Genomic DNA, 17,051 nt, shown 5'->3' on the forward strand with positions numbered 1-17,051 from the left:
CAACAAGCAATAGTCTAACATAGATGTCCTTACTGTTCAGATGCTCCAGCATTGTGTTAGGGTTAGGGAGACGGCATCTCCAGCAAATTAGCTATTTGGACACAGAACTGGCTTGCACATAGAAGACAGAGAGTAGCGGTTGAAGGGACTTAAGTGAGCTGGAGGTCTCTATTTAGTTGTGTTCCGTAGGGATCTGTGCTGGGACCTCTGCTGTTTGAGATGCATATAAGTGACCTGGATGAAAATGTAGATGGGTGGGTTAGTAAGTTTGCAGTTGATACCAAGATGGGTGGAGTTGTGGATAGTGTAGGAGACTGGCAAAAAATACAGTGTGATATAGATCAGTTGTAGATATGGGCGAAGAATGGCAGATGGAGATTAACCCAGATAAATGTGAGGTGTTGTGCCTTGGTGGGGCAAATACAGGGAATCAGTACATTTTTAAGGGCAAGACTCTTCATAGTGTTGCTGAGCAGAGAGATCTTGGTGTCCAAGTTCATAGCTCCATGAAAGTGGCTACTCAGGTTGATAAGGTGGTTAAGAAGATTTATGGAAATGCTTGCTTCTGTTGGTCAAGGCACTCAGTTCAAAAGTCATGAGGTTTTGTTGTAACTTTGGAAAACTCTGATTATGCCACATCTGGAGTATTGCATATAATTCTGGTCACCCCACTTTGTAGGAAGGAGGTTGAGACTTTGAAGAGGGTACAGAAGGGGTTTACCAGGATGTTCCTGGTTCAGAGGGCATGTGCTGTTACAAGAGGCTGTATAAACTTGGGCTGTCTTCTCTGGAGTGCTGGAGGCCGAGGGAAGATCTGACAGAGGTCTACAAGATTATGAGGGGCAAAGATAGAGTGGACACAGTATCCGTTTCCCAGGGATGAAATTTGTAATACCAGATGGCATGTATTGAAGGTTAGAGGGCGTAGGTTCAAGGGGGATATGAGGGGTACGTTTTATTACTGAGAGTCGCGGATGTGTTGCCTGGTATTGTTGTAGAGGCAAATGCAATAGAGGCTTTTATGAGACGCTTGGACAGGCACATTGATGCAAGGAGGATGGAGGGATAGGGACATGGGGTAGGTAGGAGGAATTAGTGCTTGGGTGTTTTTGATTTGCTGTTTAGCTGGTTCACTGTGGGCCTAATCGCCGGTTCCTGTGTTCTACCTACGGTGGACCTGTTTCAGTAGTAGGTGAATTGTAGTGGGTTGAGGTTGGCTGGAGTTAATGAGTGCCTTGACTAGCCTCTCAAAACTCTTCATGATGGTGGGTATCAGAGCCCACTGGGGTTTTACTCGGGTACCAGGATGATGATGCTGTTCCTCCAGCAGTCCAGAATCTCAGATTGAAGTAGGAAGTGTTTAAAAGTATCTGCATATCCTCCCCCAGCTGATCTGAGCAGGATCTAAGGACATTGCTAGATGTTTAGATCGTTGTTCACTTGCTTGCAATCTCACTCTATCCTTTATGCACTCAGTTACGGTTACAGAATACCCTATGATTCTTGGTAACTTTGTCCTCCAGCGACCATCTGTAGCAACTAACTACAAAGAAATCAAGAAAACTGAGTGTTACACAAGCACAGCGGTTAGCGGAAGCAGGTTCAGTTCTGCCGCTGTCTGTAAGTAGTGTTTCTACGTCCTTCCCGTGACTATGTGTGTTTGCTCCAAGTGCTCCTAACCTCCCACATCCCAAAGTTGGTAGGGTAATTGGTCACATGGGTGTAATTGGGTGGTGCATGCTCGTTGGTCTGGAAAGGCCTGTTAATGTGCTGTACCTGTACATAAATAAAAGAGATGTTGACAAGGATGAGCAGGAGGTGGTAATAGGAACAGAACTCTCCAGGCTGAGGAGTCTGCAGATTGAAACTACGACTGGCTGTTCTTAGACAGCATTCAGAAAGGAGAGGTACAAAGTATTCAAGCATCCTTCCTGATACCCCTCATTGAATTCCATTAGCAAGTTTTGCTAAGCAGAGAGTCCTTTTTAACTTTTTATAAGGCAGCTCTTCTGACAAATGCAGGATGCTACCATGAAGGGCTCACATCACACAGTGGTGAATCTGTGGAATTTGTTGCCACGGGCGGCAGTGGAGGCCAAGTCATTGGGTGTATTTAAGGCAGAGATTGATAGGTATCTGAGTAGTCAGGGCATCAAAGGTTATGGCGAGAAGGCAGGGGAATGGGACTAAAGGGGAAATTGGATCAGCTCATGATGAAATGGTGGAGCAGACTCGATGGGCTGAATGGCCGACTTCTGCTCCATTGTCTTATGGCTTTTTCTGAAGATTTACCTAAAAGCCCATCTGCAAATTTATTTTCAAAAAGTCGACTGGTAATCACAGCTTTAGAGTGTGAACTTTCAGAACATAGAACAGTACAGCATAATACAGGACCCTTTGTCCACAGCATTGAGCCCATCCTTAACTACTCCAAGATCAAGCTAAAGCTTCCCTCCCACATAGCCCTGCAGTTTTCTTTCATTCATGTGCTTAAGAGTGTGTTAAATGTCACAAATATACCTGCCTCTATAATGTCCCATGCACCCAAAACTCTGTGGGGAAGAAAACCTACCTCAGACATCTCTCTATTTTTCACCAAACACCTTAAAGTTATGCCACGTTTTATTAGCCATTTCTGCCCTGGGAAAAAGTCTCTAGCTGTCCACTCTGTCTATGCCTCTCATCATCTTGTACACCTCTATCAAGTCATCTTTCATATTCTTTTGCTCAAAGAGAAAAGCCCCAGCTCATAAGATATGGTCTCTAATCCATGCAGCATCCTGGTAAATCTCCTCTGCACCTTCTAAAGCTTCCACAGACTTCCAGGAAACCAGAACTCAACACACTACTCTGTGTGGTCCAACTAGTTTTATAAGGCTACAATATTACCTCATGGCTGTTACACTCAAACCCCTGAATAATGAGGGTCAGCACACCATACACCTTATTAACTTCCTTATCAACTTGCATTGCAACTTTGGATTATCTATGGATGTGTTCCCCAGTCTGATCTACAGGTCCCCTTTTGGGGATTGGTGCAGTGTATAACAGGGAAAATGAAGCAAGAAATCAGCCTACAGTCCAATTCAGGACTATCAATCTTCTGTACAAACAAGTTTCCACTCAATGACGAAGGTGATGGAAAAGTCAGTCTATAAAAACCAATCTTCCAACTGAATAGCACGAACATCGATATCTCAAACTTCCAGTAATGTCTCCCCCACCCCCTTCTTTCTTTCTTCCATGGCCTTCTGTCTCTTTCACTTATCAACTTCTACCTCGTTGCTTCATCCCTCCCTCTCCAAGTTCCACCTTTCGCCTGTTGTTTCTCTCTCCCCTCCCCCACCTTTCAAATTTACTCCTCTGCCTTTTTTCTCCATCCTGCCGAAGGGTTTCGGTCCAAAATGTTGACTGTTCTTTTTTCAACAGATGCTGCCTGGCCCGCTGAGTCCCTCCAGCATTCTATAAAAACCATACTGTGTAGGATCAAGTAACACTGCAAATTTTCCTGTAATTCAATAGTACTAGAAATGCAGTTGGTCCCTACTCTGTACATAGAATGCGCAACTACTCATGGAAGCTAATTGGCAAAGATGTCACCTTTAGCAACATGGTTTCATGACTGAATTAAAGATGAATGTTACATCTCTCCCAATTATCAACTCAGCAGCAATTTAAGATTATATATGTACACGTCCTCCATTCTCTTTTCAAACTGCTGTGAAACAGCTTTCTGTTGGACAACTCAACCAGGGACTAGGTTAAACAGAAGAATCTTCCAAAATATTCAACTGTCATTAGTAAATCCTCCAAGGAGGAACGTCTTTATGCAGAGTGTGTCTCACACACGGAACCTGCTCTTTACCCAAAGGAGCAATGAACTGAATTGCACACTCATTGATATAGGGACAGCTTCTTCCCCTCTGCCATCAGATTCTAATGTGCCATGACTCCCTGAACACTACTCTTCTCTTGCACTATTTTTATTGTATAATTTTTTGTTTTTTTTTAAATGTCTTTGCACAGTACAGCTTCCACCAAACAACAAGTTCCACAACATACATGTCGGTGATAACAAAGCTCATTGCCATTCTGAGATGCATTATGGGGAACTACGTAACAGAAGATAGGAATAAAAGGTATTTTAAAGAGGTGATGTGAGGCGAGGCAGGAAGTAGTCGAGATGGAGCAGAAGCAAATTTGGGAAAAACGTCTACGCTTCTTAAACAGGAGAAAATCTGCAGATGCTGGAAATCTGAGCAACACACAAAACGTCGACTGCACTTTTTTTCCCATAGATGCTGCCTGGCTTGCTGAGTTCTTCCAGCATTTTGTGTGTGCCTACACTTGTCACTGCCTCAGAAAAGCAGCCACCTCTCTCACTCTGGACATTCTCTCTTCTCCCCACTTCCACTGTGGAGTAGATACAAAAGCTTGAAAGCACACAACAGCAGGCTCAATGACAGTTTCATTTGACTCCTGAAGATTAATGACGAATTCCTGACCTCACAATCTACTTATTTGTGCTCTTGCACCTTATAGTCAGCCTGTACAGCATTCCTCTGGATTGGGCGCACTATATTCTGCTCTCTATTACTGCTATTCCCTTGTCCCTCCTCAGTGTACTGATGTTTTGAAATGATCTATATGCAAAGTTTTTTTACCGTATCTCAGTACATGTGACAATAGTAAACCACTTCCAAATCCATACCGTGGGGTGACACTGTAGAATAGCGGTTAATGCAATGCTTTACGATGCCAGTGATCAGCGATCAGGTTTCAATTCCCTCCACTGTTCGCAAGGAGTTTGTCCTTCTGTCATGACTGCATGGGATTCCTCCACATTCCAATGATGTACGGCTAAGTCGTGAGCATGCTATGTTGGTGCCAGAAGCTGCCCCCAGCGCATATACGGACTGTGTAGGTCATTGACGCAAACAACACATTTCACTGTACGTTTCAAAGTTCAAGTGTCAAATAAAGTTTTATCTTTGTAGTTCCTGTGCAATTTGAGATTAAAGCAAGGTACCACCAGTGATGTACTTTGAACAGTAACTGCACACAAAACTCATCAAATGGTTTTGGATGGAAGCAGTACAGTAACGGATTACAGCATGGTGTTCAAACTTTTCGCACCATCCCCCAAAACTACAAGTGGACTTGCAAAGTTTGTGCTGCTGTGTTTGTTGGGAATGTTTCATATAATTGGACATTTCTCAGGATGCGAGTGTCACTGGGAAGGCCAGCATTTCTTCTCCATCATTTGAGAAGGTGGTCAGGAACTGCTGTGTTGAACAAACTCCCACAGTGCAGCTGATTGGGAGTTCTGGGGCAATGAAGGTACAGTACAATGATATCTTTCCAGGTCAGGGGACTGGACAACTTCAAAGGGAAACTGGATGTGATACAGTTCCTTTATGGCTTTACCCTCATCCTTGTCCTTGATGATTGCCACTTTGGGGTGGGGTTGGACAATGCTGTTGGAGTGATCTAATCAAGTGAAAGTGATGTTGACACACACTATAATAAAACAGCAACCCACAGAACTACAGTATAGAAATAATAATTATTTTCCCTACTGTGATTGTGCTGGTGCTTTGAAAGTTGTCCAACTGATCTCAATTCTCCCCAAACTTTTTCTTTCTTTCTACATACTTTTCAAAATTTTGACATACAAGAACATAATAAATTCTCAAAGCCACTGCTGCATTGTTTTCAAATAGAAATTGAAAATGTTGAAGATCAGCAGCATCTGTGCAGAGGAACAGTGTTTTCCTTCATATCATAACTCTTTCAGTAGGTTCTGATGAAAGGTCACCGAACTGAGGACGTAGCCCTGATTCTTTCTCCATAGATGCCGCCAAATTTGCTGAGTATTTCCAGCACCTTTAAAAAATTCATAATCTTTTGCTTTTATGATATTGATCTTGCTTTCACCCTCCTTGCAATCAATGCAATTCAGATCCTAATAACCTACTCTTTATCTTTCTTTTGGCCTTTTGCCGATTATCTAAAACATTTTAGAAGTTTCCTTTTTTACATGCAAAACTGTACAGGAAGATGCAAGAGGAGGCGATGGACCAAAATGTTGTAACTGTACAAGATGTTTCAGACCTTAACACTGAAACAGCGAGCTATTGGTGGGGAGGGGGGGGGGGAGGAGGGAGGGAGAGGGAGAGGGAGAGGGAGAGGGAGAGGGAGAGGGAGAGGGAGAGGGAGAGGGAGAGGGAGAGGGAGAGGGAGAGGGAGAGGGAGAGGGAGAGGGAGAGGGAGAGGGAGAGGGAGAGGGAGAGGGAGAGGGAGAGGGAGAGGGAGAGGGAGAGGGAGAGAGGGAGAGGGAGAGGGAGAGGGGGAGGGGGAGGGGGAGGGGGAGGGGGAGGGGGAGGGGGAGGGGGAGGGGGAGGGGGGGAGGGGGAGGGGGAGGGGGAGGGGGAGGGGGAGGGGGAGGGGGAGGGGGAGGGGGAGAGGGAGAGGGAGAGGGAGAGGGAGAGGGAGAGGGAGAGGGAGAGGGAGAGGGAGAGGGAGAGGGAGAGGGAGAGGGAGAGGGAGAGAGAGAGAGAGAGAGAGAGAGAGAGAGAGAGAGAGAGAGAGAGAGAGAGAGAGAGAGAGAGAGAGAGAGACCCATCTGTGGTGAACACTGCTTTTCTGACGGACTTGCAGACCACTGTCTCTCTTTGGGAATTTGCTGTTGCTTGCGTGGTGGGGGTGCTGGTGCTTTCTGCTGGAATAAGTGAGGAGGGGGTAGGGTTAATACTTTTGCTGCTGCTTGTGCACGGGAGGGTGAGGGGGCTGCACGTTCTTACGTTTTTTATGTCATTCTTTGGGAAGTTTCTTCTGTTTCGTGGATGTTTGCAGAGATTAAGAATTCCAGGTTGTTTATTGTATATTTTCTCTGATATTAAATGGAATCACTGAAGATGCACGAGGTGAGTACACAAGAGGAGACCATGGACTGACATGTCGAATGGGATTAAAACGTTTATTAACTTCCTTTTTTAATATGCGAAACTATACAGGAAGATGCAAGGGGTAAATACATTGGTGGGCAGGAGACAGAAATGGTCACAGTGTTTTAAAGTGACCGTGGTGTGCTTTGAACAGTTTTGGTGTGTATTGTAAACAGTTGTAAAACACTGTGACTCACCAGCAATTGAGAGTGAACACTCTGAACCTTGCAGACTCCGACATGGTATCAGGTTAACAAGGATAAACTTCACAGACACTATAAAAAAAACAAGAAGATGTTTGCACTTCTGAAGCATATGTAATCTGTTTATCTGACACAGCATGCAAGATGGAACAAACCTCTGGCTTCACAGCTCACAGTAATACTCACCTGGGTCTCTTCCCCTTCCCTCCATTTAAAATGCACTTTGAAAATGCGATCAAATTTTATTTATTTTTAAAATATAAGTACATTCACCCTGATTATCTTTCAATACCACAGCCTCACTGTCACCTTTCTAATATTTTCCTAATTATGAAAACAGAATTCTGATTGCCTCAGAAGTGGATTCGTCCTTTTTCAGTGCTTTCAGAGCTGCATGTAGCGTCAGCGCCACATCATCCTCAACACCCAAATACATGTGTGTCACAGCTTAATGTGGCTTCTAACCAAAAAATAAAATTAAATTGTGGCCTTGTAAGCCCAAGCATAAACACTGCGATCATCACAGCGGCCACATGTGATCAACAAAGAGTCAGCCTCCAGAACAGCACGTTTATTAAGAGGACAATTAGCTGGAGAACCATGAAGAACCCCAGAGATCTCAGACTGTGATCTCAAAATGCTAATGAATGAGGCAGATTCCATAGAGAAAACACACATACAGTGGAGAGACGCTGGAGAAGGTATAATCACCAGACCTGTCAAGATGACTTCTACACATCATCAGTACAGTATTGGCTTTAATGCTGACACAGCCACAAACGGTGCAGTTCCTAGCTCTGCACTACATAAAGGCTAATCAATCACTGGCTCAGTCTCTCTTATAGATGGCTGTCCTTCCAAAGGCATTGAAAAGAGTGTCATGAAACCCAATTTCTAGGCAACTGCCATTCCAAACATCATGGAATGATTATATGTCCCTGTCAATCCTCAAGTTTGCAAGTCAGAATCTGCCTGTTATTAGCAACAGGCACTGTTTCTTACTTCTGTACAGTGTCAATCATCTTCGCCCTTAAAGGACTGCCTGAGAAAGGGAGGGAGAAGAGTAAAGGATGACCAAGGGTACTCTGGCCATAGGGAAATCCCCAATTACAGTGAAAATGGCTTCACAGCACTGTATTAATGTTGTGCATCACCAGAGCACACTCCCCATGTGCAACATTCTTTCCACACCCAAACAGCCGTTCAGATGAAGGGTCTCAACCAGAGACATTGGCTGTTCATTTCCCTCCACAGATGATGCCTGACCTGCTACGTTTTTCCAGCATCTTGCTTGTCACTCCGAAATTCCTTTACCCATTTCATGTACGATCTGTTGGATACTTCTTACCTTTTAACTAAGTCTTTATGCGTAACCCTACTTGCCTTCAACAAATCACCTTAAATACTTCTTACATCAAAACTTATACCTATTTAATATAAAATCATAATGATGGTTTCTTTAAGACTCTGGTTTTAAGGATGCAACCCCTTCCCCCTTTTGTCAGTTAAAGCACAAGATCTTGGAAGTTATGGTTCTTTATCAAGCAAATGCAATCCTCACATTCTACAAGTATCCAGTTGCTACAAATGGTCTGCCGGATACCGTTCACACACCATTACTTTGTATTTTTCTCTTTAAACTTGGGCCCGCTGGAAAGCAGCCCGAGATTGCATTCGTATCAAGTTTCTGTTCTGACGAAAAAAAAACATCCTCTCAAAAGCTTTTATCTTCAACAATACTGAGAAAGCTTTTGAGAACATGATGACCAAGGACAGGCTTTCCCCTCCCCAGAATACAATGTAAACCAATTGTTCCCATTCTGCTCTTGGTTAAAGATACGGCTTGGTAATGAGAAAGTAGACACCCCCCCCACCCCACGGTCAGGACTGACTGTGTATATTGTAACCCAACTGCCTACATGATAAGCAAGCCTGTGCATAAGTCAGGGCAGGATGATATGGAGAGCAAACTGCTGCCCTTCAGTGGGCTCCCTCTCTCTACACGGCTGATGAATTCAAAGGAACGGCAGAGACCGATACAGTTTGGCACCAGCGGTGTGGCAGGAGTTGCCAATCAGCACCGATCTCAGTATTGCCCTGGCTTAGGGACTCCAGCTCCAGACCTTTCTCTCAGGATTTACTCCCGAAACCTTTCCCCTGAGTGGGTCCAGCAGACAGCCAATGGAGGATTGCGATCAGACTGTTCCCTCTCTTAGATGAGTTCCCAATCACGGCTGACAAGCCCCATCTGCCCGGAGTGACTGGTTTTAAGGCACCAGTAACCTGCCTTTGCTCCCTTGTCAGTAGAAACTATTCCACTGGGCTTAATAGCTGAGCCACACGTGAAGGCCAGGAGCTGGACCTGGTCGTCTGAGGTTATTTGAGGCGCGCGCCATTGGGAGCATTTAATAGGTCATCAGAGCTCTTCCCCACTACCTCCCCTGCTATGACAACTGTAAGGAACCACATGAAAGCAAAGAAACATTCTCACAGTCGATTACATGATTTGATATGTCATGTCAATGAGTTCATATCAGAAAAGTCCTGCTATTACATCAGTAATCACAAAGCCAGCTGGGTATTTTTGAACTGCAGGACTGTGCTGGGCTGTAGTAAAAATTTCTGGACTGTTATTTGCAATCTGTTATTGATATAGGTGGAGGAGCAAGTATTAATTGAAGATGCCAGGAGAACTTCTGTACTTTTCTTCAAATATTGCTACAGGATCTATATTTGAAAAGTACGTGGGCACCAATTTTTAAAGAAGAGGAATTTATAATGAAGTGATATTAGAACGATTTTTAGATCTAAGAATCTTTCATTGAAATAATACCTTTCTTCTCCCCTAGGACACCAAGACACTGAAGATCCGCTATTTGAAATGTGCTGACTGGTCTAAGTGGGAGGCATTATTATTAATTTAGGCACAGCATAAATCTTGGCCAATGGATAAATATTTCAACCCAGCTTTTTTTGAAATAATACCTCAAGGTCTCTTTGATCCGAACAATATGAAAAATAGGCCATTTGCTTAATGTCTCATTTGTAAACCCTCCCTGCTGAGGATGCAGCGGTTTCCCAGTCCCGCACTCTACTGTCATCCTGGTCTGGTGTAGGTTTTGAACCTATATCACGCTAACTCAGAGGCGACTTTTACTAATGAACTGAGCTTGACATTTCTGATTATTATTTCTTTTGAAGGATCTAAAACCTAAATCTCACACGCTGATTTGGACACAAACCCTGAAATGTTATTTGACTGGGAAATGCATCATAATCCATCACAGCAATTGATAATCACATTCAAACTGACGAAATAGGATCCTGGCTGACCTCCCCTTACTTACCCACAGACATAAATGACAACTGTAGCACTCAAGACAGTGGTTCTGGCAGGAACTAGTTAACACAGACTTTGAACAAAACCTCTGGCATCAGGTTTTAATGACTTGACAAAGCACAAAGTTACAAAGTTCCTCTATGGCCAAACCTTGCAATGTGGCTAGGCAACCGCACAAGGCAATATGTTCGGTAGCATTACAACCGCACAAGGCAATATGTTCGGTAGCATTACAACCGCTGATTCAAAGGTCAGTTATTGCAAAATGGCAAAGACAAGTAAAGCAACAGCAGCTAAGGATAAGAATAAAGCACAAAACAGTCCTTCGTTGTAAGAATACCAGTATTAAAACACCTGCTGTTATTTTTCCATACACTGATAGAGGATGCAGCATCGCCAGTCATTGCACATACTGTATAGCATTTTATCTCTCTCTCTCTCGCTCATGCGGCAACATCACCTCCCCATAGACCTCTCGTTGAAAATCACGCTCGCAAGGGGGCACCGGAAACGGGGGGGGGGGGGTAATGGAAACTTTGACAGCTACGCATAGGGAAATAATGCTAATACTGACAGCGACGCGTTGGAAAAAGATGCAAAAATTTGGCAGCGATGCATTTAAGAAAAAAAAATCAGCCACCCCAATCACTGAGGTTCCGGGTGGGGGAGAAGAGCTACACCGTTTACAAGGCAGCAGTCAGTCGGTAGTTTTGACCGTACAGCATCAGATCAGATGCGCGAGTCGAGCTGAGGTGTCCGGGTCTCCGAGCATCGCTCACCACCACACCCGCTGCCCACAGCGAGGACCGCCTCATGCCCTCTCCTATCCTTTCCCGGCCCCTCGCGGGCATCGGAGGCAAACCCACGAGTCCCCCTCGCCCAGCCAGCCGGACCGCAGCTCAGTACTGACCGTGCGCTGCTCGGAGCGAAGCGTCCCGCCGGGGCCGCAGCTGATTCTCACCACTGGCGGCTCCGCAGCTTCCGGTCTGCGCGCTGCGCCCCCTGGGTACTGTAGTTTTACCACTCAGCCTCCACGCCCACAAAACGCTGGAGTAATTCGGCAGGTCAGTCAGCATCGACGGAAAGGTATAAAGAAACGATGTTTCGGGCCGAAACCCTTCACTTGTACCCCACCAAAGGATATAACATCCCAGCGGTCATCCAGAGGACTTTCCGCCCTGGTGTTTGGCAGTTAATGTTGTTTGACTTGGACTAGATAGGAGGGCCTGAACTACAAGTCCCGAGATGCTCTGCGATACTGCGGGTTTGAAGGTTGTGTTGCCCTGGTTACAAGGGTCCAGCCTGGAACCTGGGAGCAGGTTCGATGCTTTTGCTGGTTTACCGTGAGCGAGAGGTTTGACTTTCCAAATCATGGACACTGTATATCATCGCTGATTTCAAATGTCGCTGCAACTTCACTACTTCCCCGTTTCCTCGCTGCAAATTTTTAAGCGTTTATCACCTGAATTTTCCCTGGTGTTAAGTCTGCTTCTCCCAACTCAGACTCCGGCTTCATTGCGCACCTCTAACTTTGCCATGCACTGATTTTGTATCATCAGGTCGGTCGGGGCAAGGTGGACATTTTGTCCACAATAGAACACATCAAAATCCGATTTAATATCACTGGCATGTGTCGTGAAATTTGTTGATTTAGCGGCAGCAGTACAATGCAATACATAATATAGAAAATAAAATAGTACATCAATTACGGTGTATGTATACATATATATGTATTAAATAGTTTAATTAAAATAGGGCAAAACAAATAATATAAAAATAAAAGTGAAATTCATTGTTTCAATGTCCATTCACAAATCGGATGGTAGAGGAGAAAGAAGCTGTTCCTGAATTGCCGAGTGTGTGCCTTTAGGCGTCTGTACCTCCTCCCTGATGGTAGGAATAAGAAGGGGGCATGCCCTGGGTGATGGGGGACGCTGCCTTTCTGAGGCACCACTCCTTGAAAATTTCAAGGAGTACCAGGGAGGCTGGTACCTAAGATGGAGCAGACTCATTTTACAACTTTCTGTAGCTTATTTCTGTCCTGTGCAGTAGCAACACCCCCCCCCCCCCATACCAGACAGTGATGCAGTCAGTCGGAATGCTCTCTACAGTAGAAATTCTTGAGTGCTTTAGGTGACAAACCAAATCTCCTCAAACTTCTAATGAAATTTAGCCACTGTCTTGCATTTTTTATAGCTGCATTGATTTGTTGGGACCAAGTTAGATACTCAAAAGAGATCCTGACATCATGGAACTTGAAATTGCTCACTCTCTCCACTTCTGATCCCTCTACTAGGATTGGTTCACGTACCCTTGTCTTATTACCTACCCTTCCTGAAGTCCACAGATAGCTCTTCGGTCTCACTGATGTTGAGTGCAAGATTGTTGCTGCGACACCACTCCACCAGCTGGTATACCTTGCACCTGTACGCCTTCTCATCTCCATCTGAAGTTCTGGCAACAATCTCACATCCGTAAACTCTTACAGGAAATATGACAGACAACTGATGCGAATGCATGAATAAAATTTCATCGCAGAATGTCTGCTATGTCTCTTTAAGTAGTGCTCTCAACAGCAAGTTGGATAATAGAGAACAAAGTCTAAGCTGACTCTCAATGTCGTGACCTCCTTTAGCCATATATTAAATTACAACCCTGTCAAGTAAAGTTCACTAAGGCACTGATTTTAAGATGGACTGGAGAATGAACACAATATTATTTTCCATTCAATGCCCTTAAAATAATTTTTGGTGTTGAGTTCTTTACTGTGACCCAGATAAAGATGGTTCCGTACTCCCCGCCCCATATCCAAACTACCTGAGTTTCAGACACTATCATGGGCCAAAGGGCTCATACTGTGCTATACTGATCTATATCTACTGCTCCTGAATCTTCAGTGTTCTAGGACTAATCAATAATGTTGAAACTTACATTTTCACCACCCATCTTCTGCCACTTAACCTGATGATCTAATTAGCCCCTCTTAGCCCTAATATTTGAGTCTAGTCTACTCTTGACCCTTTTCAGACTTAATCTGTTTATACACCTACCCTGCATTCCACTCTTCCCTTTGCCCCCCTCAACACTTGACTGTTATTGGTCCTTAGCTTGTAGATGCTCACTAACTGCCCAGAAATGCAGACAATGCTGTGCTTCTGAAATAGTTTTCCACTAATAAAAGATCTTTCAACAGAGGTGGGGGTCATTCATTTAACGAATATTGAAATTCACAGCTGCTTGCCCAAAACTAAATTGGTAGCAGATTAGTGCAATGCTCATCTAGTGCATCAATTTGTCTGTGCTAGAATTTCTAGGCACACGGAGTGATAGTCATAGAAAAGTACAGCACAGAACCAGGTTATTTGGCCCATCTAGTCCATGATGAAACCACTTAAACTGCCTGTTTCCATTGACCTGAACCGGGACCATAACCCTCTATACCCCTACCATCCACGTACCGAACCAAACTTCTCTTAAATGTTGAAATCAAGCTTGCATCCACCACTTGTGCTGGCAGCTCGTTCCACACTCTCACCACATTCTGAGTGAAGAGTTCCCCCTCATGTTCCCCTTAAACCTTTCACCTTTCACACTTAACCCATGACCTCTGGTTGTAGTCCCACCCACCCAACCTCAGTAGCATTTACCATACCTATACTCCTCATAATTTTATATGCCTCTATCAAATCTCCACTCAATCTTCTGCACTCCAAGGAATGAAGTCATAAGTGAGGGACATGTAGGCACTTGAGAGAGTTCACAGAAGGGCAACAAGACTCATTTCAGGACTGCAGGGTATGAGCTATGAAGAAAGATTTGAATGAATTAAATCTTTTTGGCCTAAATAGATGTAGAATGAAAGGAGACATGATAGAAGTGTTCAAAATCACTTAGGGTATAAATAAGATGGATGCCAGCTGGTAGTTCAAAACCAATCCATCATGGGGCCATAGGTGGGGACTGGTTAAAGGGAGTTTTCAGACTAACATCAGGAAGCATTTCTTTACACAGTGAGTTGTGGACACATGGAACAAACTGCCTAGTTGTGTAGTTGAGAGCAATATCTTAGGGCCTTTCAAATCTAAACTTGATAGTTATTTCAACACACTATGTGAATAGGAATTTGGCAAGTTTTGTTGGGCCAAATGGCCAGTTCTTGTCGAAAACTTTCTTATGTTCAATCTTTCCATATAACTTGGGTCCTCCAGACTCAGCAACATTATTGTAAATTTTCTCTGCACTCTTTCAACCTTATTTATATCTTTCCTGTAGGCAGGTGACCAAAACTCTACATAATACTCCAAGTTAGGCCTCATCAACATCTTGTACAACCTTAACATAACATCCCATCTCCTGTATTCAATACTTTGATTTACAAAGGTCAATATGCCAAAAGCTCTCTTTACGACCCTATCCCTGTGACACCATTTTCAATGAATTAAGGACCTGTATTCCCAGATCCCTCTGTTCTACTCATCAATGCCCTACCGTTCACTATGTAAGACCTACCCTGGTTGGTTCTACCAAAGTGCAACACATTGCTTTTGTCTGCATTAAATTCCTTATGCCATTTTCATCCCATTTTTCCAGCTGGTCCAGATCTGCTGCAAGCTTCCTCGCTATCCATTACACTCCCAGTCTTGGTGTCAAAAATTTGCTGATCCAGTTAACCACATTATCATCCAGATTGTTGATATGGATTGCAGCACTGATCCCTGTGGCACTCCAGTCGGAGAGACAACCCTCTACTCTCACTCTCTGACTTCTCCCACAGAGCCAATGTCTAATCCAGTGTACTACCTCATCTTGAATGCCGAGCGACTGAACTTCTTGACCAGCCTCCCATGTGGGACCTTGCCAAATGCCATGCTAAAGTCTATGTAGACAACATCCACTGCTTTGCCTTCAACTTTCCGGGTAACTTCCTTGAAAAGAATCTATAAGATTGGTTAGACATGACCTACCATGCACAAAGCCATGTTGACTATCCTTAATCAGTCCCTGTCTATCGAAATACTCATGTTCTCAGTCCCTGAGAATACCTTCCAATAACCTTCCCACTAGTGATGTCAGGCTCATCAGCCTGTAATTTCCTGGTTTATTTATTTTTAGAGCCCTTCTTAAACAGCGGAATAATATTGGCCAACCTCCATGACAATTAGTCTCATTGGGACTTCACTGTGCACAAAATTGGCTGACACATTCTTTACATTACAATAATGACTTCACTTTGAAAATACAATTAACAGCAAAGTTTTTAAATACACTTTGAGATCATAAAAGGCACACTATTTAGGTTGGAAAATGTATATGAAATGATAACTAGGTTAGTAGATAGAAAATGGATGTACCGTAATTACAGGGATGTGAGCTTTACTGGGTGAACTCCTTTTCTGCAGTGTTCAGCTATTCTATACTGTAAGCCTAAAACAGCAAAAGCAATGGAGGCAAGGATTATGGAACTGGATCTGTCAGCAGGGTTACTGTAGTTTAACTAAGCAGAATACTGTACTGATAAATCCCTTCTGTTCATGGGATGGAGGGAAGATGCAAAAGAAATGATTTTCTCTGGTGAGTGAATCCAGAATGATTGAAATGCAAAGGGACTGGATGTCACAAATTTGCATTCTAAAGAGGCCACGTTGATGTTGATGGATTTTTATCAGACAAAAGAGGAAAATGGTGAAATTTGGGCATGGAGCTGAGGAACAGGCATGATTGATTATGGAATATGAGCTTCTCATTTCTGTGCCACCACTTTTCATCAAGCCACAAGCACTGACCTACTTGAGTTGCAAGCTTACAAGTGATCTGGGCCAGTCCCACCATTCTGATTGATGCTGCCGACAATCACTCATTAATGCTGGTTCTGGTATAGTAGACTGACCTTGTACAGGTACTCCTCAGTACATTCATTCATTCATTCATTCAGTAGCTGACTTGGTTCTGCTTTTCTGGTTGTCTTATTCAGCAATCAATCATCATAAAGGATTTTACTAACCCCAGGTGTATATTTAGGGTGGTGCGGTGGAGATAAGTCTCTGCCAAGGGAGGTGTAAGACATACCTTCCTTCAGATAGCCTGCAGGTCACCCTTGGGCAAGGTGTAGCACCTGATTATCTCCCCACCACCCCCCAAAATCAGGGTCACGTGAAGCCATGGGAGCAGGTGGTAGATGGTTGTATGAACAACTGGTACATATCATAAGTCCTGGTTATGTGACCACTGATACCAGGTAGACAATCTCTGAAGAGTATTGATAATGGTTGGGGTCACTCATCTTGTAAAGACTCTGCTCAGAGGAAGGCAATGGCCGTGGAAAGACCATGATCGTCACGTCATACGACATGGCACATAGCAAACGAGCAGGTGTATATTCATGATAGTCGTAAAACAACTTGCAATTGATTTTTTGCATCATTGCTATGTGGACATAAGATCCTTGCGATTTCTTATGAGTGGCATAACTGACTAAAAACCATTGCAAGTCTCCTCCTAAGTATGGCCTGAACTGGAATATGCCTTTTTAATGGTAGCTGTAGAGCTGACAAAATGAAACTT

General features: G+C 43.9%; 1 protein-coding gene across 3 annotated transcripts in view; it reads right to left on the bottom strand.

Moving 5' to 3' along the window:
• The window catches only part of LOC132395764 (sphingomyelin phosphodiesterase 2-like), a 62,792-nt gene extending 51,317 nt beyond the window's left edge, over positions 1–11,475 (bottom strand). The window contains exons 1-2 of one of the 3 annotated variants that reach the window (XM_059972761.1): positions 11,401–11,475; positions 7,145–7,222 (exon numbers count right to left, since the gene is read on the bottom strand). In XM_059972761.1, the coding sequence (XP_059828744.1) occupies positions 7,145–7,188 (44 nt within the window). In that variant the 5' untranslated portion in view covers positions 7,189–7,222; positions 11,401–11,475. Of the gene's footprint in view, positions 1–7,144; positions 7,223–11,210; positions 11,231–11,269; positions 11,292–11,400 lie in introns of those variants that run through there. The other 2 variants (XM_059972763.1, XM_059972762.1) reach the window with 2 other exon arrangements.
• Between the last annotated feature and the right edge of the window lie 5,576 nt (positions 11,476–17,051).

This window comes from Hypanus sabinus, chromosome 6 (assembly GCF_030144855.1).
Source record: "Hypanus sabinus isolate sHypSab1 chromosome 6, sHypSab1.hap1, whole genome shotgun sequence".
Classification (NCBI taxonomy): domain Eukaryota; kingdom Metazoa; phylum Chordata; class Chondrichthyes; order Myliobatiformes; family Dasyatidae; genus Hypanus; species Hypanus sabinus.